The sequence below is a fragment of the Tribolium castaneum genome, chromosome 6 (genome assembly GCF_031307605.1).
Source record: "Tribolium castaneum strain GA2 chromosome 6, icTriCast1.1, whole genome shotgun sequence".
Taxonomy (NCBI): domain Eukaryota; kingdom Metazoa; phylum Arthropoda; class Insecta; order Coleoptera; family Tenebrionidae; genus Tribolium; species Tribolium castaneum.
In genome coordinates this window covers 11,548,691-11,573,017 of record NC_087399.1, presented here as the reverse complement: position 1 = coordinate 11,573,017, position 24,327 = coordinate 11,548,691, and the positions used below count along the sequence as shown (strand labels likewise).

Genomic DNA, 24,327 nt, shown 5'->3' with positions numbered 1-24,327 from the left:
TTTCAAAAATTAATGTTAAAGTAAATTTGGGATCAAATCTTTAAAGTGTGCAATAAAATTAATAATTACTGTAAATTGCAGCTGTTTCAAGGTTCTATTAAGACAACTTTAAGCCATTGTACCTAATATACGTGTGTTGTATACCAACTTTAACTTTCCATAGATATACAGGCTATTCCAGAGATGTGTTCCATTAAAAAATGAGTTAATTAACTGTTTGCGTTTTGGGACACCTGTACATTATCTGTATGTTTCAAGTAAAAGTCGACTGTTTGCGACTTCGCAGTGATTTTTCAAAAATTGCTCTTTTATAACGAAAAGTTGAATAATTCCGAAACGAAAAGAGATAGACCCTGAATAGTTTATATAAAGTTACATTATTTTTTTGCGTAGTATCCAATTATGCAAAAATATATAGTTCTATTTACAAAAATGTAAGTTTGATTCACCACTATCGGATCTATCGGATAATAAAAACGACATGGCCATATTTTAAATAACAAAAAAGTTATAGACCGATTACACAGCCAGTAGAATATACTAGATACAGATGTTCATAAATGAAAAAATTGCTGACTACATCATTAAATTCTTCGTCAAACAATCTGTATAATGTCTCTCTTTCAAGGGAGATATGATTTTTTTTATCTTTTATCCCGATTCGCAAATGCTCGTGATGCTTGGCTCCCTAAAAAAAGGGAAAGCAAAAAACATAAAACACCGTTTGCATAAAAATTAATTAAATACTAGTAAATTTCGTTATATGAAATAGTTATTATACTTTGTGATCACACAGTTATTAAATGAAGCATTCCACCATTCACATAACATTCATGATTCAAACCACAATACAATAACTCATGCAATTTACTCTTTTATAGAACATAAAAGCACGAAAAATTAGTACACCTTTATTAGAATTTCTCAAGACAATAGTAATAAAACAATCCCGTAGCAAAAAACAAACACCACCATAACCCCTCCTATAAAAAGTCGAAACTCACCGACATAGCTAAGCAGCACTGGCAGGAAAATCAGGCCATGCGCCGCCCCGAAGAGCACAATCCCCAAATACATCCTGAAGTAAAACACTTGGAAAATCTGCGACTTGGCGAAGCCCAACACAATAATCCCTCCAAACTTCGTCAGGGTAATCCCCGAAAAAATCGAACTTCCCATCCTCGTCAACGAATCGGCCGCCCGTTCCACGCGCGTCGTCTTCAGCGAAACGGAGAAACTGTGCACCAGGTGCGAACAGAACTCCACGGCGATTCCAACCGCCATGACCAAGTTCACCAGCGAAACGGCGTTAAGTGTTATATGCCACCAGTACATCAAGCCGCCTAGGTTGACCACGATCATCGTGATCGTGATCACGACCACAGCCGATGAGAAGAAGTCCAGTCCCATGAGGAGGAACGTCACGACGAAAATCGCCGCTAAACTTATGGCCATACTTTGTAGTGTGTCGGGCCACATGGTTAGGTACTGTTCGTAGAAAACGTAGAATACGGAGTATGGGAATACTTCGATTTGACTAGAGGGGATTTTGGTGTTGATGGTGTTTGTTATGTTGGCGGAGACTTTACGCGCCGAGCGCATGCTTTCGTAGTAGTCTTTTGACGTTTTGAGGATTGTGTGGTAGGCCATGAAGTACGAAGCGCCGACTTTTGATAAGTGTGTTGTTTTGTTTGTGGCGTAGTTTACACCTTGACTGTATGCAGCATGGCCGGCTTTGGCGCATGTTTCGTCAGGGTTGTCTTGGAGGAAGAACGAGACGTAGTGTTCGAAGTCGTTGGGGGTTGGACGGTGGTTGAGGGGGAGGTAGGAGATGTTGCAGGTGGCACAAGTGCCTGAAAAAAAAATGAATAATTAGTTATGATTCGATCCTTAAATTACTTTTCGTCTTTATGACGTAAGATTGGAAGAACAATTTTAATAATCTTAAATATAAAACTGGACATTCAGATAAAACATCAAACTAAACTAAACTAAAAAATTGACACAAAAATTCTGAATCCGTTAAGCAATAAAACGGTTGAACCTTTATTCTTTTTTCAAACATTAAAAAAAATGATAACGCAGGATCTTTGGTCTAACCGGCACATTAGAAGTATGTTAGTTCTCATACAGGGTGGGTCCAGCCCAGCTCCCGTCTTCTGTAGCTTAGTTATTATTAAAGTTGGAGTTTTGATATTTCGTGTTATTTATACTCTAGGGCACATTTCAGAGGAAATTATTTTTGATTATACAGAGTGTCCCAAAATGGTATAACATCATAATGATGAAATTTATAATGGCATGCTATAATTTGTTGTGCTAATTATGAAACCTTTTTAGCTTCTAATATGTCCCTAAAGTTTTTTTCAAATTGGATCAAATCGGATTACTGTTATAAAAATTAAAAATAAAAAAAATCGGTTTTAAACCTTAAGTTTTAAAAATTAATAAAATTAATAAAATGATTTTTTTGAAGACATTAGTACTACGTAAGTGTTAATCAAGGTCTAACAGACATATTAAGCGACTTTGATTGATTTGAATTACTACAGGCTGTTTACAATTTATTTCCAAATTTTTAAAGTCTCTTATTTTGTTTATTTTAAATGGCAACCCCTGTTTATTTTTATATCATTCGATGCATAATTAAAAATTGAACATTTTTTCTTATTACAACCTTAACGTAAATCCTAACACTTTCGGAGTTATTTACCAAAAACTTGTTTTTGTAGTAAAGAAAAGTTGTTCATTTGGTAAGTGATGTGTGAGTGAATCACTAGCAAATAATGAACAACTTTTCTTCACGTGTATAATACAGCGTTTTCTTTTATAGGTAAATTAAGAAATCTTTGTAAATTTTTTTCACCGATAGAATAAAAAATCACTTTATTCTATCGAGTAAGTTAAGAAAATAACTAAATAGCAACCACTTGTAGAATAAAGGTGTACTACCTCTATTCGTATCTATGAAATAGGGAACAACATTATCAATACCTACAGGGTGTTAGAGAATGGCTTAACAATAATCCTCATATGTAAATTTGTCATGATCAGACAAGTTAAAAAAAGCCTTATATCATTTTTCCAAGAAGTGCGTACTTTTTTCACAAATTTTTAGTAACCCACCTGTTGAGAGCCTCTGAAGAAAATTTTAATTCAATTGGAAACAAGTGTTTCACAAAACCGATGGAGAAAATCGCAAAAACTATTATAAACAATATTTTATAAATTTTATAAACTTTAATGCATCCTGTCAGTTATTATGTTATTAAATAATCTTGTTGTGAAACACATCAGAATAATTAATATATAATTTATTGTTTTCTCATCTTTTTTGTAAAACTATAAGTTAATAAGAATCAAAAACAAGTTTAATGTTTAATTTTTTTATCAAAAAATAACTCCAACTTTTATATGATTAACTTCAAAAGTTACAATTTTTAGTTCCTATGATAACTAATTTTTCGCAATTTCATAGTGTCAACCATATGGATTGGTATAATTTGTCTGTTACTTCATTAATCATCATTCGTCAGATATCATTTACTGAAAAATTAAATATTTTTTATTGAAAATAATTTTTTAGAAAAAATGAATGTTTACACAAATACAAAAAATAACATAATAATAATGTTAATTAATATAATAATGTTTTTACAACTGACTTTATTAAAAATTTTTGATGCTAAAGTCCTGTTTACAGAGATATTTAATTTTAATCAAATTTATAATCGTGATGAATTTCGTAAAAAATTTTGAATAATATCAAAGTAATAAATGGTTGCGTAAGTAATTCCCTATCGATTAGACTGTCAATTTATTTTTTTACTCGACTATGGTAGCGCTCAGCTCCGTTTGCGTGTGCGTCATCTGACATTTCTGTCTCCTACGTTTACATAGCAGGGGCATAGCGGTGACGAACTATCAAATATTTTTTGAGGTTACGAAGTGTTTAAATTATGAGTTGTTACAAAAAATACAGTTTCACAAAACAAGAACTAATAAACGCAGAATCAAAAACCTAACGAAACGCAAATCACAAAACACAATAAACGAACAGAAAATACTTGCGATTAACACTGATAACACTTTCGACAACCATGTGACGACGTCTATAATTTACTGTCAATGTCAGTTTGACAAATTGGTGACACTTGACGGTGTTGTCGAAGTGCACATGTAAATTAATGTTCAAGGTTACCACCCTTAGATAGCCCTTAGCTGTTTAAATTTGCATTGTTTTTAATAATTTTTTATAGCTTTGTGTTGGTAATGAAAAAATGAAATTGATGACGCACACGCAAATCGAGCTGACCGCCACTATACAAATATTAATTTTTGCTTCAGCCATAAAACTTGGAACACCCTGTACAAAAAGCAAATTACGAAAATTTGTTTAAAAACTCGCTTTCTAACCAACAAAACTAATTAAAATTGACTGTTGTTAAAAATTAATAATTACAATAATAATGAGTAATAAGTAATTCAAAGAAAATATTTTTAATCAATTACTTAAATAGTTTTTTACTTCAAAACCAAGGCAAATTCAAACTTTTTATAACATACAAAGGCTTTAAGAATAAAATAAAAGTATAACAATAATATGGTTTCAAATATATTTTTAATAAGCAAATTAATACTTAATATCACTAAAAACATAAAAAAGCATTAAAGCATTACGCTTTAATAGCAAATTTCATACAAATTGAATAGACCACCAAAATTGCTTCAATTTGGTCACGTGATCAGTTAATCACTCATTTAATAGCGAATTAAACTAATGACGCTTCTAGTATAAACCAGTCCAAAGACTTGTAAGCCGATTTTATTATGTAAAATAAAATAAAAATTGATAATAAATATAAAGAAGATTAACAAAAAAGCAAAATCTAGGAAACACTTCTTATTTACTTTAATTTGTTAAGAAATAAAAAAGCACTCCCAAAAAATTTTAGACACTGATGAGGAAAAAATCACGATTTTACGCAATATAACAGTCAATGACATAAACATTTAAAATAAGATTGAAAGATTGAAGTATTAAGTATACACTTTTGATAGCAAGATATAAAAAAAATGAAATACAAATTTATAATCTTAAAAAAAGATAAAAAATGGTTTAAAAAAACTCGTTTCATAAAACTTAAAGGCACTGTTTTTTTAAGTAACTCGTGGCTTCGCTAGTCGTTTTTTTTAAACTTGTTTTTGAATATACCATTATTTGATTTAATACACAATAATAAACTGTTAAAAGTCCTTACCTTTAGTATGTGGACAGAACGCTCCCGTCGTCTTATTATATTTACAACACGTTTTCGCCGCCGCCGCCCAGTCAATATAATCATCCAACCAACTCGAACTCGGCCTTGCAATATACGTCCTTTCGGGCACCTTTGACGCTTCAAAAACTTGCGTAATCAACGAATCCAAATCACAATACTGTCCTCCACAAATCACATTCTGCGCCTTCGGATCGCTATAATTCAACCCATCCTTAACCACGAAATACATCGGCGGTCCAATACTCAAATCGTCCTTCAAAAACTTGAAATATTTCAACACGTAACTATCCTCCGGCATCGACAATTCCTGATCCAATCCAATCTCGATATGTGGCACCACGGCAATGGACGAACACAACCAACCGAAAAATACAATCATGACAAACGCCCGCACGAAGCGATTCATCAAAAGTGGGACGTAAATCGATTTGAAAAACGAGTAAAGCAAGCCTTCCTGATTCGTTTGCACGATTTCTTTCTTCGAACCTTTGATAAAGCAACAAATATCGAAGCGGTTACTGGCCTGCCTGATGGTGTCCAGTGATAACAAACTGACGAAACAGGTGATCTGGAGGAGGAAATCGAACAAGAGCGCCATCCCGGCATACAAAGCGAAAGCTTTAACAGCTGGCATATCTGATAAACTACCAAGGAAGAAACAACAACTTTCCGACACACTTGTTAGAAGCATCGACGGGCCAACTTGACCCAAAGTGCGTCCAATGTGTTGCGCATGTGTTTCTGTCGGTTTTTTGCCTTCCCTTTGATGCGTTTGGACAAGAATAAAAATATTGTCCACACCAACAGCCAAAACCAAGAACGGAATCACCTCTATTATGATCAGCGTTGCAGGCAAACCAACAAAACCAAATAAACCAACGGACGAAACCACCGAAGCCAAAACTATGAGGACTCCCCCCAAACCCAACGTAATTTTACTATCGATCAAAAGGCGGGAGCAGGTATTGACTTGTCCCAACGAAACGGCAATATACGCAAACATGATAATGTAGGAAACTAGAATTGTGACGACGTCTGATTGGCTTTCGCGATCGAGTTCGTCTTCGATTGAGCGTTCCGAAGTGAAGGCGATTTCCATGTAGGAGGGTTTTTCGCTCGTTGTATAGTTTTTCATGAAGGCGACGAACGCTTTTTCCCACTCCATTGCCGGCGAGAGTTTGGTTTTGTTGTGATAGTTGTTTACGAGGAATGTGAGGATTACAGCTGTGGCGTTTTGGTAGTTTGGTTGTTTTGAGAGGTTTTCACCTGGTTGGAGGAAACCGCCCATTGCGATGGCGGGGTCGACGGGGCCCCCGTAAGGGGCGAGGCATTTCGGGTTGTAGGGGTTTCTGTAAAAAGAAACAATGTGTGCAATTTTTATGGAATTTAATCCGGAAAAAAGTTAAATAAATAGTGAAAGAATTAAAAAAACTAGATATTATTGTAATGTCCTGGAGATTACGTATGTATGCAAAATTTCCGCTAATTCGATCATATTTTCAAATAATACTCACAAAAAAACAGACTGATTTAAAAGTCACGCACCAGCCATGATTAGTGATAAAATAATTATACAAACGAGTTAAAAGTTCCAAATAAATAAATAAATAAAAGACTTTATTTTCTCACGAGATGTAGATGTTCAAAGGTTATATTAGATTTTGTGTCTTAACATTTAACAAACTTGTAAATTCGATATGGAATTAAATCCGACAACAATGGTAACAACAGAACAACAATTGGGTACGATTGCTGAGAAAAAATAAAACTTACAAAAACATAATAAAAATTAGAAATTATGTTGTTTGGAAACAAAACAAGTTAAATAAATATGATTCATTTAACAGATTATTGTGTGAATATTGTAACACCTGTGTCACATATTTTTGTTAGCGCGTTTCCAGTTAATTTCCAATTGATAAACTTTTCAATGAAAAAGATAAAGATTGCTATTTCGAAACATATTTAAAATCTTTGAAAGTCTTTTATTAAATTTCCAATAAAATTCTTTGCGCTTGATTAAGCACATGTTTAAGAATAGAAGGGTAAATTATAAAAAGATTCTTGTTATCTTTAAGCAAATCACTTTAAAAACAGAATCTCTCGTTTCGTTTCTTTTGATTTACGTGGAATAAATGATATTTATGAAAAATTAATTAATTAATTTAAATAGATGCCAAATATAATAAAAAATAAAGAAACCTTCATTAAAGGCATTGGAATTTATTTTACCTGTTTTATGTTTTAGCGGAAATTAAAAATATTGTTTGCTCTATACCAGTAGGTTCTTTTCAAAATTTCCTGCGATAAAAAATAACCGATATAATCGCTTCGAAAGGAAGAAATCGTGACGTCACAGCCTCTCATCGCAGAATCCTCTTATCACTAAACCCTTTAAGTCACCAAAAACCTGCCAGATATTTGAACATTTTCCACAAAATAAAAAATTAGCTACTTTCTCGGCCTCCATCTGTTCTAAATTTTGTCTTGAATTTCCCAAAAACATTAAAGGAATTTTGTCAATAAAATCTGACAATAGCGTGTATTTTGTAATGAAACCGTTAAAATTTAAAGGCAGTTAATCGTTGTTATTATAACAATAACGAATAAAATTATTAGATTTCCTATTTTAACCAGTGTTAAATCTTAACATCTCGTTAAAAAAGCTACAGAATACGCGATATTAGCAAGCTACAGAATACGCGATATTAGCAATTCTGTAGCTTTTTTAAGGGGCTGTTAGAATTTAACACTGGTTAAAATCGCAAATCCAGAAATTTTATTGGTTATTGCTATAGAAACAACCTTTAAATTTTTAAATCATTTAAGACAAAATTGTTTTTTAAGTTGCCACTGCCTTTAATAATAAATGAAAAAATATCCTATTCTAAAAAAAATAATACAGACAACATGAATTTTTGTTTTTGTGTAAGAAATAGTATTTTGAAATAATTACGAGCATGTAACGATCGTAGCTGTTCTTTACGAAGCGTATTACAAGTGTGAGCAACTTTCCCACTCATAAAGGGAAGTATGCAATGTATGTTATTAAGTTTTGGTTTTCCTTTTGGAAAAAAAAAACTTTAACCTAACTAAGAACCCTGTTGAAGATTCTTAATTTTTTAATTGTAAACGATCGTTATTGTATGTATACTTAATCGTCTTTGATAAATTACTGACTAACTAATTAATTTAATCGTCGGGATTTACGTTCACTTTTTGTGGTTTAATTATTTTCTTGCAACATTTAAATGAAGTCGATAAAAACAGGTGCTATTATTATTACTACACTCTGGTTTATTTATATTAATATTGTAAATGCATGACATACTGAGATTATTTGTTTTTAAGGAAAAAAAATATTGTACGGCCTTGATTTTTCGAACTTCAAATGCTTTATTAGAAATCGTAACTTTTTGCGTAATAAAAGAATTTAATACAGTTTTATAATTTTTTTCACGCAATACCAGGCTATTTTGCCATTTTCTGCGATTCTTTTTTTGTCTGTCAAAAAAAGGGCTCCATTTTAGCAAACCCTAAATTTTGAAGGTACTACAGTACTCTACTGTACTGCACTCTACTGTAAAATAAAGAAAAAGTTAATTCTGTATTGATTTGTATTAACTATTCGAAAGTTACGGATTTTTAAAGAAGGTGACTAAAATATTTATACATTTTATATCCAAATTAATAATAGTTCAAATGGTAGTAACATGAACCAACCGCCAGCTCACATCGTTCTCTACGAAGTGCTTCTATTTGTTTATTTGTAATTTATTTGTATTCTTTTTATAGATTTTCTGTGTAGCATTTTTGTAATAAGAAAATTTTCCAATAAATTACATTATTAGGTACTGAACAGGTATTGTAAACCCACAAAGTAGAATCCCACCTTATTTGACGCCTGACAATCGTGCAAAAACAATTTTAATTGTTATCGGAAACGTCTTTTGATTTTTTTTCTCTTTGTCAGATGATAAAGAATGAAACATCTAACACTGCCCGGCAATTGTTCAAAGTTTTGTTTAAAACTTTAGTATACGTAACATAATCATGCTTAGAGATTTGCGTCTTTTAGCTGTTTTTATCAATAATATGTATTAATTAGTATATCTTCATTGATTTTTTTCTATTAATTATGAAAAAACAGTTATCGTTCAATGATACATTTCAAAATGTATTGATGTACCAAATTTATTTTAAAAATCTATACGGGAATAGTGGAAGGCTCAAATGAAAAGTTATATCTTTTTTTATATATTTGTGAGTTTGCACAAACCGTAAGTTAGAACCTTTTTAAAAACTTTTTTATTTAACTTGCTTTGTTGCCTGTTCGTGTGTTTCAAATTTTCCGAGCCAAATTTGAAAGAGTTCCTATTGTCTGAATGAACTGAAATTTTGCATACTTACGTAATCTGCGTGACAATGTAATCCTACACAGCGATATACGATGTTTTTAAAAAAAGCTTTGGGAAAAAGTGCTTTTAGTATTAATTCCAGTGGGGAAAAATTATACTTTTCTCAAGACAGTTTCGCTGAGACTCTTACTTTTAGCAATATGTTCCACGTTTGGAGATTTAAATAACTTTGTTATGTAATGACTTAATGAGACAGCAATTAGAAAAAACTGTTTACAAGACACAAAACTAGAAAACAAAACAAAATTTTAGCAATAATATTTAGCAAAAAATTCGCCATGTTTCGCAACTTTGACCTGGCTTTCCCATCAAAATCGACCAATATTTAAATGAGTCAGTGTTTACTTACTGCGCACACGAAATGAAGTAATCCAAATAATTCGTCTCAAAACCATCCGGATCGACATCCGTCTCATCGAACGTCTCTTCATCATTCTGATAATACCCCCAAATACTTTGGACAACGCATTCCTCCACGTCTGTGCTGACCTTCCCTACACTCCTCAAGGGCGCAAAACAAATCCTCCCCAAGGCATAATCAGTGTCGGCCCCAATCGCTTTAATCCTCTCTTGCAATTTCAACACTTCTTTCAAAAACGTCGCATCGAACGCAGGCCCAAAAACAACTTCGCCATTCGAAGTATTGTGATGAATTTGCGGCAAATTCACCGCTTTGATTATGACTTGTTCGTTTCGATAGAACGGCTCGAAATGACTATCGAAATATTCCTTTTCGATGCGACTTCTCGAAGTTGGCGATGCCCACAATTCCACCGGATCGGTGGTAACTTTCAAATATTTGATACCGTGTCCCAGGCCTACGACAACACAAGCGCCCAAAAACAGTACCAGCCATGGTCTTTCGGCACATATTGTGCCCCACCATTCGAAAAATCGCTGGAGGAAAGTGTCGGTATTTGCGCCGAGTTTTTCCAAAAATGATGAACTCGATTCGTATTCGCCGGGCATTTTGTTGATTGAATGGGTGTCGAGTTCGTGGCCCATTTCGGACGTTACACCTGGAGGGAAAGTTATAATGAATGCTGGGGGCGCAAAAATCGTGTTTCCAAGTCAACTCGATTAAAGGTTTAAGTAAATGTTTGATGAAAAATAAAAGTTATATCGTGTCGGTACGTCCCACGTTTTGTTATTGATCTTTTATTTGCGTATTTTATTATCTATTTATGCGTAATTTCAGAATGTCACCACTAAATGAAATACTAAGTGAAACACTAGACTGTTTGCACAAAGATAATTTACAATAAAATTTACAATAAAATACAAAAATTAAAAAAAATATTGGCTGAATTTTGAATAATAAAAAGTACACGTGTCTCAACTTTACTTGTTTCCATTTAATACCACTTATTTTTTTTAAATCTTTGCTTTAGTCTCTGTTCAGTTACCAGTATATTTCGTTTTCCATTACGTTTTAATATTAATTTTCTATATTTTTGTAACTGTCAGTTTCATAATTGTTTATTTTTTAAGGGTATTTTGTAAAATTGGCGTTTTAAAAATTAAATTAGTTTACTTACTTAAAAATTAAATAATGAATTTCGACTACGTGTTGTTGTTCCGATTCAACAGATAGTTCCATAATTAAAAAATAAAAATAGTACTGAAAACGGATTTTTGTAAAGCTTTTTATTCAATTCGCAAACACTATTCAATTATTCATTTCATCTATTTTATTTGTTAATTAAATAAAATAAATATTCGTCCAAAAAATTAAAATGTAATTTTGTTTCCTAAACAAAGGGTGCGTCCAAAAAATTAAAATGTAATTTTGTTTCCTAAACAAAGGGTGCGTAGTTTTTGATGTATGATTTAACATTTAAAAACAAAATAAAAAAAAATTAAAACTAAAAAAAAAACACTTTTCATCCAGTCAGATAGTGAAAGCACCCTAATTCTTACATAAAATTGGCTCACAATTTTGAATCTTAACTTAAGATTCAACTAATTTACAAACATTGTTTTTGAGAATTTGATAAATATTTAGGTCGTGAAGGTAAAAATCAGTAATATTTTCGACCACGTTACAGTGAAATAGAACCTGAACTTTTTGGTTTACTTAAACATAAAGCATCTCTCAATATCAAATCCACTCTTCGTTTCAATTTATGATTAATAGTTTTTGAGACCTCGATAAAAATTCGGTTCGTGAAGCTAGAAACCCCTAGGATTGTTAAAAAAAAACAATAAAACGTGAAAACATTTTCAAAAGTTTCCAGTATTATACTTCAGTTAAGACCAACATTTTCTGAAATATGAACCAAAATTTTGGTTGATGAGATATTAGAAAATATTTATTTTCAGGTTTTCTTATGTAAAATTAAATTAGCATTTCAAATCTTTTTATGTGGTACATGTTACTCTTGAAATATACGCCTCAAAATTCGGTTCACATTAAACTAAAAATTAAGAAAATTGAAATTTAAAAAAAAAACAAAAAGGTTATATTAAATTAGAACTAACATAAAACTAAGCACAAACTTTCCCAAAATTTCTTCAATATCCACTTATACTTTAATCTACAATTTCTACTACATTACAGCGTGAAACAAATTTTTTTTTGCTTCTATTAGTGTCTCAGAATATGTAATATTCCTTTATTTATCACAACGATATGTAGTAAAGTTAAACATTTAAAAGATTTCATATTTTTTGCCTTTCCAAAGTTTTCATCCACGACTATAATTTTTTGAGATTACAGTAAAAATAATTTAATTAAATCGGGTGTGTCAAAAGTCGCGGACAAGCTCTTGAAAGTGGAAACTAGTGGCCTTATTGACCGCTAAAAAAATAATTAAAAAAATCATTGCTCCTTATTTAAGATGCAGCAGCTTGCAGAAGTTGCAAAAAATGGATACTTTTTAATGTGGCATTTCAGGAAAATCAGACCTGTTAACTTTGTTTTTAATGATTTATTTTAATGTTTACTTGATTTATTATCTAATATTTCAAAAAGAATTGTAGGAAAACATTTCCTTTGTTTTTTTAAATGAGTTAAAAATAAGTTTAAAAGTTTAGCAACATTTAGTAAGTTAACCATGGTAATACTTTTGGTTAATATTTTTCTATACGTATAAAAATAGCTGTATTTGTACGGCGTAGCCATTTTTTGTTTTTGATTTCAGTCAAATGAAAGGTTTTGTGAATTTTTTCATCGAAAATGGTGTTCTGTATAGCTCTACCAAGCTGCTCTTAAGAGCCTATTCCCGACTTTTGACACAACCGATATAAGCTGTTTCAAAACAATGTAAACGTAAATGTCGAATTTTAGCAAATTATTTTTTAAATAAAGTAGAAAAAAATGTAAATAGTAAATAGTAAAATAGTCATAAATGATTAGATCTCTAATTGAAACTATAAACTACAACAGCTATTAATTTTTTTTAAATGCATAAATAATTTTTTGTACTCATAGCTTTTAGATAGCTATTGGATAGATTTTAGATACGGACTTTCCCGGACTGCAGGGTTTTTTACTTTGCAACAATGGTTAGGGACATTTAATAGGTTGGTATCGCTACCGTTGAGATATAAATTATACTTTTTTAGGATAAGTGACAGCAAAAAGAACTAAATCATCAATATTCGTTACAAAAAATATTGTACCCAACTTGTTTGTAAAGCAATTTTCCACATTCGTACGTCATGCAGCACTCATTGCGCTTGTGAAGCAAACAAAGTGCTCATGTTGGAAATTGCACTTTCCAAACTCGTTAGGTAAATAACTATATAACAGCTAATTTTGAGAGAAAATGCGACATTGGCGTTTATATAGTTTTGAACCAGCTAATAGTTTCATAAAAATCCGTTCTTATACAATGTGAAAAATGTGTTAATTTTTTTCATTAACAAGAAGAATTTTAACTCTTACGTTCCATTCACTGATTAAAACAGTTTGATTGAATTGCGACAGTAATCAATTATGCAATTAATTTCCATGTGAGTAAACTTGTAAATAATAAATTAATACGCTATTGTTGTAATACGCTACTAGCAATTTCATAAATAATTAATCGTATTATTAGTTCCAGCAAAACAAATCAGAGTAAAAAAAATAATAAACTATATTTTAACACAAAATAAAAACTGACCTAGAAACACGTTCCTGCGTGTTGTAAAAAATCAATTTTTGGATACAGGTCAGTGTGTTATTGTTTATTTAGATTTTTTTACGAAAAGACTGGGAAAATTTGTACGAGTTGACAAGGAATTCCTTCCTACATTTCGTTCAAAACTAGAAAATGTTAATACCCTAAACCCTTTTGCGTTTTTGGCCGTCTGTCGCCGTACCGTCACGTAACGTACATTGACAGCGCACCGTCATGCTCAGAAGCACCACCAAATTGAGCTAATATAATAAGTAATCAAACCTGTTATTTTTGTCGTTTAGTAAATGAAGGCTTTGAAAAAAATCAATAAATATTAGAAAAAGGGGGGACACATACTGGATCTTTTAGAGTCCTGAAGGGGGCTATCTTCCTCATCGCTACCAAGCACCAGTCTGGATTGTCTGTCGACGCCCGCCAATCGTCTACCAACGGCAGCACGCATCTCTTCTGAACCATGCCCGGTCACCAAACCCACTGCAACCCATGCGACGTCACACACTAGCCAACTACTCTTGCCCAAAAATTGGCTTCGAGCAGCCACCAAAACCCACCCACAGAAGTGGTTAATTGAAACGGTTACAGATTTATTCAAGTTGCATTTTATAAAAATTCTGTGATCTCTGGTGAGCGATGTTGGAATTACTCCTCTTTAGGTTAAAGTACTGACAAAAGTCTTTCAAAGTGTCAAAGTAAGCAATCTCTGACACATACAGTTTTTATTACAAATAATTGATTGCAAATATATTTCATGAAATAATTCAGTGTTAGTTTAAATTTCTCCTTATATTATAGCAAAAGCGCGATTTTGGAATTGACCACCAGAGAGCGCAACACAAATTTAAGCACGAATAGCCTTTTGATTAAACGAAACTGATATAAATAAGCTCGGAAAATTATTAAATTACAAAAACTCCGGAAGAATAGACAATAATATTTGTGTTTTCTATGAAAAAGCTTTTTATTTTATCTTTGTACCTTAAAAAAAAACAAAATTTCAAAGTGCAAATAACACATTTTTTTTAACATTTTTCTCGAGCAGTTTATAAATTTTTTGAAAAGAAAATTCTCTATTCAGATTGGACGACTTGGATTATTGCAAAACTCGAAAATTTATGAAAGTCAAAATAAAGTCATATTAACAAATTAATTAATTAATTTATTTATTAACAAAGAAAAATGTAAAATATGATTTTACAGTTACAGTTTTTACAGTTTTTTTACAGTTACAGTTTATAAATTTTTTGAAAAGAAAATTGTCTATTCAGATTGGACGACTTGGATTATTGCAAAACTCGAAAATTAATGAAAGTCAAAATGAAGTCAGCAAATTTTAGTAATTGCAATAAGCTTTTATTAACAAAGAAAAAAGTAAAATATGGTTTGTGACTGAATAAAACCTGAAAGAACTAACTAAATGAAAAAAAAAAAAATGGAAACAGAAGTGTTCAAAATAACAACGCTTCTGCCAAACGTAGGTTTTGATTTCTTTTCATTTAAAAGCAGGAGAAATCTATATAAAAATTTACAGTTCCACGGTATAAGATTATTGAATTGTATGTATTAAAAAAAAGTAGATACCAATGTACTTGTTTCTTTGTACAATTGAATGTGAGTTTGAATTCAATTTTTTAGTGAATAACCAATAGATCACTTCAAAATTGGCATAAATTTTCAGTTTAGAATAGTGTTTTTGTAAAACTTTGATAAAAGTACGTTAAAATAATATCACATTTATTTTTTTTTGTTCCAGATAAAACTCAAACAGGACCAAAATAACTAATTTCTAACAAAGATAACATTACTTTTTTCGAGCATTTAAACACACTTTTGAATTAAAAACTCAATACATTTGCAAGATTTTGCCAAACCCGATTGAAAATCATATTAAAGATAATTGAAAATTATCGGTAACAATTTTTTGCTTTTTGCTTTTAAGGTGTTTTCAATCAAGACTGCATTTTTGAGCTAAAATTATATAATTAGGTCAAATACGCCACGTTGTCAAGCCAGAATAATAATAATAATTATTTTCAAAATAAATGTTTTTTTATTATTAGTCTTCATGTATCGTATCATGTTATTAAAAAAACATTTTTGGTGTTCTAGAAAAATGTTTTCACAATTGTCAATTATCTGCCTGATAAATTTAATTTATTTAGAAAAAATTCTTAATACGTAGACAGAAAAAATGTGCAAAAGAAAAGCTTGGTTACTGACTTTTATTACAAAATAATTGACAATTCAAAAATTTAAGTCAAAAGTTTTCACCCTATACACAGTTTAAATCAAAGAGGTCCAATCAGTTGCGCATCATAAAAAATTACGAGATTTGATCTTAAAAAATAAATTATGTATTTTTGATGTGATACAAAAATGTAAAAACGATTGAAGACTTCTATAAAAACAACCAGAACTTTTTGGAAAACAAATACTTAAATTGAAAAAATTGTCTTGAACGTAAAATTGCAATGTTTAGATTATAAGCTGTCATTTTAAAGAAAAAATTTTTAAGAACTCAATCGGAAAAAAATCTGCAGCAACAATGTCATATTTATCGCACTTTATTCATAATGTTTTTAAAAACGCTGGATTCCATACTTTTTGTAAACATATTTATTCCGTTTACATACTATTTATAGTTTTAAAAAAAATTCTTTTTTAAGTGTATTACCAGTTCAGAATCAAAAGCATTTGAGCTTAGGTACTTAAAAAAAACAAATTATTTGTATCTTTGTAGCCATTGTTTCCATTTTTGTTCTTTCAGAAATATTTTAAGTGATATCAGCATTAAAGCAAAATATGTATGTTGCAATTTTTGTCGTATTTTAATGTTATTATTTTTTATTTTCATTGTCTCTCTGTGAAAATGAAAAAATCATTAAATAGAAAACAACTATACAACAATTTTCAAAAAGTCAATTTTCGCAGTCCTATGTAAGATTTTGACATTTGATTCAGAATTTTTGACCCAAAACATTTTATTAGACAGTTTGGAATAAAAAGAAATTTGGAATTTTTTCTTATTAACAAACCCGACCCGGTAAAAAGTCAAAAGTATTAAATTTGTTGTGTATAGGGTGCTTCAACTAGGAATTTATCGGTTGATAGTTCTAGTACTGTTTTAGAAATTCATTCTATACAAAAAAGATTTCTTCATTTTTATCATCAAATTATTATTTTGTACAAAACTGCTCGGAAATTCCTAAAATTTCCTGAATTACTGGTTTAAAATCGGCGCAGCATGTTAGATATTGTCATTTGCATAATATCTAATTACCTAGTCTAATTTAATTATACGGAAAAAAGGAAATAAATTAAAAATTATATAATACAATGCATAATCACATACATTAATGTTGCAACGAACACAGTAAACATATTACCAACAATTTAAATAAACCAGTGTTTGACACAGTCACGTTTTTATAAAGTATAATGTCGTAATCTGTTTACCAAAAATTTTTATGAATTTAAGAGCGGCACGAAAAAAATTGAAAACTGTATCATAAATTAATAAAACATTTACAATTTGTTGTCAAAATGCAACTTCAATAAAGCCTTTTTAAAACATTGAAACATGTGAACCCAGTTAAAGACCCAACTTTGAAAGTGAGGTGGGGGTTAGTGACTTAAGAGTCAAGTACAAATTAATCCCAACTGTGTAACACAGCCATAAAATATGTACAAAAAAATGTGTCCAAACGTTTGACATTTCGATGATAACAATTTTACAACCCGATTAACCGATAACAGCAATTCAAACATTTGAACACAAATTCACCTTAAAAAGAAAAAAATCATTAAAATAAACAGAAATGAAAGATTATTAGCGGAACATCACAAACTTCAATTATTTCCATAAAATGACATGCAATTTCCTGTCAAGATAACAATAATTGAAATTTGATGACATTTCAAATTTTTTAACCTTGTTTAGCACAAATAGCTAAAAAAGTAAAACCAATAAGTTAGTAAAAAAAAAACAAAACAACACAAAAATCATGCCAAAAAAATCATCACACAGCCCTCGACATTTAAAAAACACAGCTACCTTGACAATCCTCGGCCAAATCTACACCGGGTGCTGTTTTACTTTTATTTAAATGAAAACCTGCAAACAGATGGGCTTGTGACGGCATGCAAACAAATCCCAAATACAAAACGAAACCCAAGATGTGGTTCACACAAATTTTTTTCTCTTACCAATTTCGGCTCTGGACGGACAGACGAAGACGACCAGGAGGAACATGAGAGTTCCAACGCAGAAAACAATAATCATGAGGAAGAAATAACCGTCGAAACCGGCGATTGTGAAGGGTTGGGGTGCAGGAGGTTGGGGCGGAGGGACAGGGCAACTTTCTTCGCAGTCGACGCAACTGCATGCTGCCGATTTAGACTGAAAAAAAGAAAAATTTAACTAAAAACAAAATTCACATCAGAAACAAGTTATAAAATCAATATTGTTTACAAACAACTTACAATTTTTTGTTTAAAGGTTATAATCTAAAAAATACAATTTTACTCGTACATTTCCGTGTAGAGCAAAGATATGTGCTTCTAAATAATGAGGCGCAAGAAAGGTACCAAATTCTTGAAGAATAATAACAAAAAATGAAGAATAATAACAATTAATAAAAAAAAACAATGCAATGCATTTTCAAAATACAAATATCTTTTTTAAAACTTGAATTGTTAGGTCAAAAATGCTTAAATGATCGCTTAAATGGTGTGTGGTAGAGAATTGCTTACATATGAAGGTAAAAATAGTAAAAAAATTCCTTTGTATGGTAGCGCTCAGCTCCGTTTGCGTGTGCGTCATCTGACATTTCTGTCACTACGTTTACATAGAGGGTCATAGCGGTGACAAACTATCAAATATTTTTTGAGGTTACGAAGTGTTTAAATTACGAGTTGTTACAAAAAATACAGATTCACAAAACAGGAACTAACACACGCAGAATCAAAAACCTAACGAAACGCGAATCACAAAACACAATAAACGAACGGAAAATACTTGCGATTAACACCGATAACACTTTCGACAACCATGCGACGACGTCTATAATTTACTGTCAATGTCAGGTTGACAAATTCGTGACACTTGACGGTGTTGTCGAAGTGCACATGTAAATTAATGTTCAAGGATACCACCCTTAGATACCTCTTAGTTGTTTAAATTTGCATTGTTTTTGATAATTTTTTTACAGCTTTGTGTTGGTAATGAAAAAATGAAATTGATGACGCACACGCAAATCGAGCTGACCGCCACTATATTAAAGTTATTCATAAATAACGAATTTTAAATTAATGATATGTGGCAACGTTGTCAACAGTCGTGATCGCAAAAAATTTGATCAACAATAAAAATAAATTATTTTTAAAACGGTTTCTTAGGAGGAAATTCCCAGTGTTGGCACATCTATAAATTGAGATTTTTTGAGAAATTTTAATTTTCAAAAAACTACTAAAGTCTGATAGTAGATTTAAAAATAATGATTTACTTTTTGTTAGGAAACGATAACTTTCTGTAAAACATTAAAAATAAAAAAACAATGTAAACTGAAGAAATTAACAAAACAAGTTTGCAGCTCCGGATTTTTCAAGATTTTTCCCGTAATCTACTCATGTTTCTCAACAATGTGCTACTGAGTTGGTGCGCCAGTTTTTGAGCACCTGTATGTATTTCAAAATCTAATAGTCTCACAAAATGGGACGAGTCGAATTGGTTCCCAAATTCTGTAATCCTCTCTAATTATAGTCGAATTGGTTCCCGGGGATGGTCGAATTGGTTCCCATCGGTCAGGTAGGTCAGGTAAACAGATTAAAGTATTATGATAACAGAAATGGCGTTTATAAGTGTATGAACAAATTTACAAGTTCCAAAACGTTCAAAAACAAATCGTATTTTAACAATTTAAAGGCTATGGATAAATATTTCTTCGAGTATTCAAGTACTTCCAAAACGATGAAGAAGGCGCATAGAACTTAATGGTTACTATGTCGAAAAATGTTAAAATTATTTTTTGTAATTTGTCTCTATTTTGATGCTTTAATAGTATTAATAGACATATTAACGAACGCAACGTCATCATATGAGATGTCTTAATAGTCATTACTAGACGAAATATTTTACGAAATTTACAGGAGAGCATTGGGCTTAAAAAATTACATTCTCCTTTTTTTAAGTAACCAGTTAGCCATGAATAAATGAAATTTGTTGTTGGATTTTGTGCCAAGAAAATAATTATTTGAACATTTCTACAAGCTTTAAATCTAAAATATTAACATATATTTGGCTTAATCCTTTTTACCTACCTGCTCATGCGGGAGCCAATTCGACCATCGCCCGGGAACCAATTCGACCATTACCTTTTACAGAATTATACTTATAGAGATTATTGGGAACCAATTCGACCACGAGCCACAAAATGCAGCGTTTGTTTCATGTTTTGCTCTATGTATGTAATTTTTACAGACCCTTCTAATTAAAATTAAATAAAAATAGTATTAATATCAATAAAATTAAAAACATTAGAATTAATTATTAATCAAAATTGTAAGATTTCTAGATTATTGTAAAACAAAGCTTAAATCATGTTTTCAAACAAAAAATTCTTATTGCCACCAAAAATTACGTTGATTTGAATTTTAAATTATTACTTAATGAATTATTTTTTGAGGACAGCAAGATTTTTTTGCGAATTTTTATCACAAAACACTCAGATGACACAAGAAATAATAATTTTATTTTTTGCAGCTACTTAGTCGTAATTAATTAATTGTAATCATAAGAAATTGCAAAAAAATTCTGGAAAAAATCAAAGGCATAAAGAAAAATACAAAATATTAATAACAAACCCTGAATTTTATTAATTTCTGAGATATGATAAAAATATACTTTTAATAGGCTCACCCTGTATAATATTATTTAACATACTTTTATACTTTTAAGTCAAAATTAGGTAAATTCCCTTAACAAAAACACATCCTCATAAAATTTTTAAGTTTTTTTTAAAGCTAAAAGTTTTGTAAAAAACCAAATGAAACTTCAAAAAGTAGAAGATCGTTGTAAACGTGGTACTGAAGGAGTTAAAATTTCCGAAAAAAGGAAAATTTCTCTCATTTTCAATCTTCAAAATTGTAATTTTGAAGTACCGTGTAGCAGATTCTTGCGCTAAACAAACTACATAATTGATGAAAATCGGCCAAAATAATGTAACCTTAACAAATTTTTTTATTTTTAATTTTTATTTTTAAATGAATGCTAACAAATATTTGGCATTGTTGGTGATTTAAAGTTTTAAACACTAATTGATTTACATTAAAAACAAATGTTTTGTAAAGTTTTGGAACAGGCCGTATGGTAATTTATACCTATATTGTTTTTATTCTCCATACAATAAAGTACACAATTATTCAGCATCAAATCGACTAAGTAATTTGTAAATTTTAATATTTCATTGATCATCTTTTATTCAAATCGGAAATGTAATAAAACCCAAGTTTAGCCTATGAACTGACACAAAAACTCTTAAATTCAAATGAGACATCAAACTTTTTGATTGACAACATATTATCCAAATACGAAATTTGTTTTTAAAATGTTATTCATTGTTCTGAATATATTTTTCAGAGCTTGACGTTGTTATTTTTCAAAACAAGTCACAAACAAAAATGCAAAACAAAATGACGCATTTAGATTTTCTAAAAATTATTTGGTTTGTTGTTTCTTGAAAAACAAAATTAATAACACATTTACAAAAAAAAAATTGAGTCGTTTATTAGGTCAGGTTTTAATGGTTGTTTTGAATACGTGTTTTTCAAATTTCCAATCAATTTTTTATTACCTTACATGCATAATTACCAAAATTAGTAGAACATAACAAAAAAAAGAACATGTATTGTGAACAAGTGGGTACTCAAAAACACCTGTACACACTTTTCATCAACAAAAACGCATTTTGTAAATGATTTATCCATCAAGCACACATTGCTCCACTTTTATCTCGTTCTGAGGAATTATATTCGAAATGAAACACCTGTATTCATTGGGAAATATCATATCACTTTAATGATAATAATATGAGAATCAATAATTTCCTTTAACTTTATTTCGGGAAAGCTCAATAATTCTACGAAACGTTTTTATTATCTTCAAGAATTTTAGTTACACAGGAAACAACGTACTAGTTATCCATTTTAATATATTAAATCATATTCTTCCGTATTGATTGGCCTACATTTCGCACCGAAAGCGTAATTCAATGATAAGTTCTTATAAACTTTTAACAAACTCTGATCCAATTTTATACGGAACTTTTAGGAGCCCTGTCGGTATTTATTTAAGCGAAACTGGAGCAAAACAACAATATAACTTTTTACTACGGTAAACTTTTTACACTCACAAATGAGGGAAAACCACCGTTCGTAAAAAAAGACAAAAAATAGCGATTATTTAAAGGTGCATGTTTTTACTTTGAAATAACTAACAAATGGAGGTAATTATTATTGTCAAGTCAATTAAACCGAAAACAAGTCCTACTTGTCCAAACTTAACCTTTTTTTGTAACAAGACAAGTTAAACAACTTGGTACTTTTCCATATGTACTATAGTGATTTCTATTTGTTTATTTTTTACGCCCTAACACATTGCAATTTTGTCTTTGAAAACGAGTTCCTTAATTGACTTAAAATTGTCATTCGTTGAAAAAACTACTCATATCTGATATCAGTTCCTCGTGTTCCGATAAAAACAATTTTTTCGTTCGGCGGTTATTACACCCTATGTTCATAAATGAAAAATCGTGAAAACGTAATAAATCACTCAGAATGAGTTTTTTTCTCCCTCATAAAACTTTCAGTCATTTCCACTATTGATTGAGCTTAATAATTTTTTTTCGAACTATAACATACATTTTGGAATTTCTTGCATGCCTTATTATTTCAATTGAAGCCTTGCAGAGATTTTTTTGGCAAAATTTTGAAAACACAATGATATTGTGCTTCAAATTATTTTTTAATGACTCACTTACACTTATGTAGATAATATAATGTAAAACAAACGTATCTGAAATCAGTGGGTTTGTTTTTAAGTCACGCCACATTTAATGAATCTTTATATTCATCCTGTAGCAAAAATAGATCAGAGCATCAACAACAAAAAATTAATAATAGATGCACTGATCAACGTCATAAGATTTCCTTAGCACTTTTAAATAAACAGCATCAAATGTGATCATCATGGGTACAATTAAATTTGTCTGATTTCACCATTTTGAGGTCAACATCAATTAGTCATTAGTGAATAACGTCCCCGAAAACAAACCGTGAATGCATCGAGGTCACTTTGTTTATTTACTTCAGTACGTCTGAAGATAAAATTATTACAATGCAGCCTTTCAAAGATGCGCTAACTTATTATATATATTTATTGCAAAGATAAATCGATTTGGAATATTAATGGCGATTTGATGCGGCAATTTGTTTTCCAGATGTTCCACCTCACACAATCATTAACATGCACATAAAAGCGATTTTATTTTTCCTCAAATCAAATAAACTAGCTTTATTCTGACCGGTGATATTAACATATATTATCACATGAGTGTATTCGCTATAAATAAGCAATGACAACACTGAATTTAGAAAAAACCCGAAAATTTAAATGAAGCTTTTACATTTGAATGAGCCTGAAACCGAAAACAATAATTTGACATTGAAATATGGGATCAAACAAATAAATATTTATCACAGCTTTAATTAAGAGGACGCCGAATTGATGCACGAAACAAACAAGTTTTTTAATGATCAAATACAATCGCGGCATTTTTGTTAGTTCCTTACAAGTTTCCAAATTTTAACAAATCAATAAATTTATTCAGAAGCAATTATTTTGTAACTTATTATTGAAATGTTGGTTTCCAACATCCACGAAAAAGAGAAAGTAGTGTTTGTGCAAAATTATATCATAAGAATTCTATTTTTACTACGAAACAGGATACTTTAAAAATGTTAATTTTATGATTTTAAATCTAAATTTAGAAAAATGTATCAAAGCACGATTTTGCTCTCGTACATTTAGAGATGTAAAAATAAAAACCTATAAATATCAATAAGACATTTATATTTAATAAAATAAAACCGCTTTTGTAGGTTCGATTTCCAAATTATTTTTTATTAGATAAATAAAACGCTAAAGTATACTTTGAATCACCTTGTGCTTGCACTTAACAGTTCATAATTGTAATTCAAAAAACTTGGTATCATTCTTGGTTCGATCATCAATTAATAGTATAATATTATACGAGTTTTGGAAGACGTTCTATTGTGGTGCGAATGGTTTTGGAGCTCGACGAAGGAGTAATCCAATAGAATGGGTGCCACAATTAAGTCTTATAAAACGAGTGTAACATAGATTTTTTTCTACTTTCTATTTTTGTTGTTTGTTTTTGTTTAGTCTAACAAAATCTATTTAATCTATTTCCTCTTAATTCTGTTAAT

General features: G+C 30.5%; 1 protein-coding gene across 4 annotated transcripts in view; it reads right to left on the bottom strand.

Annotated features, from left to right (window-relative positions):
* The window catches only part of Npc1a (Niemann-Pick type C-1a), a 51,771-nt gene that overhangs the window by 2,554 nt on the left and 24,890 nt on the right, over positions 1–24,327 (bottom strand). For 2 of the 4 annotated variants that reach the window (XM_015982369.2, XM_015982368.2), the window contains exons 3-8: positions 18,031–18,223; positions 17,879–17,938; positions 14,164–14,301; positions 10,050–10,719; positions 5,262–6,631; positions 1,005–1,853 (exon numbers count right to left, since the gene is read on the bottom strand). In XM_015982369.2, coding sequence (XP_015837855.1) covers positions 1,005–1,853; positions 5,262–6,631; positions 10,050–10,719; positions 14,164–14,301; positions 17,879–17,938; positions 18,031–18,223 — 3,280 coding nt within the window. The remainder of the gene's footprint in view (positions 1–1,004; positions 1,854–5,261; positions 6,632–10,049; positions 10,720–14,163; positions 14,302–17,878; positions 17,939–18,030; positions 18,224–24,327) is intronic. The other 2 variants (XM_008201588.3, XM_008201590.3) reach the window with 2 other exon arrangements.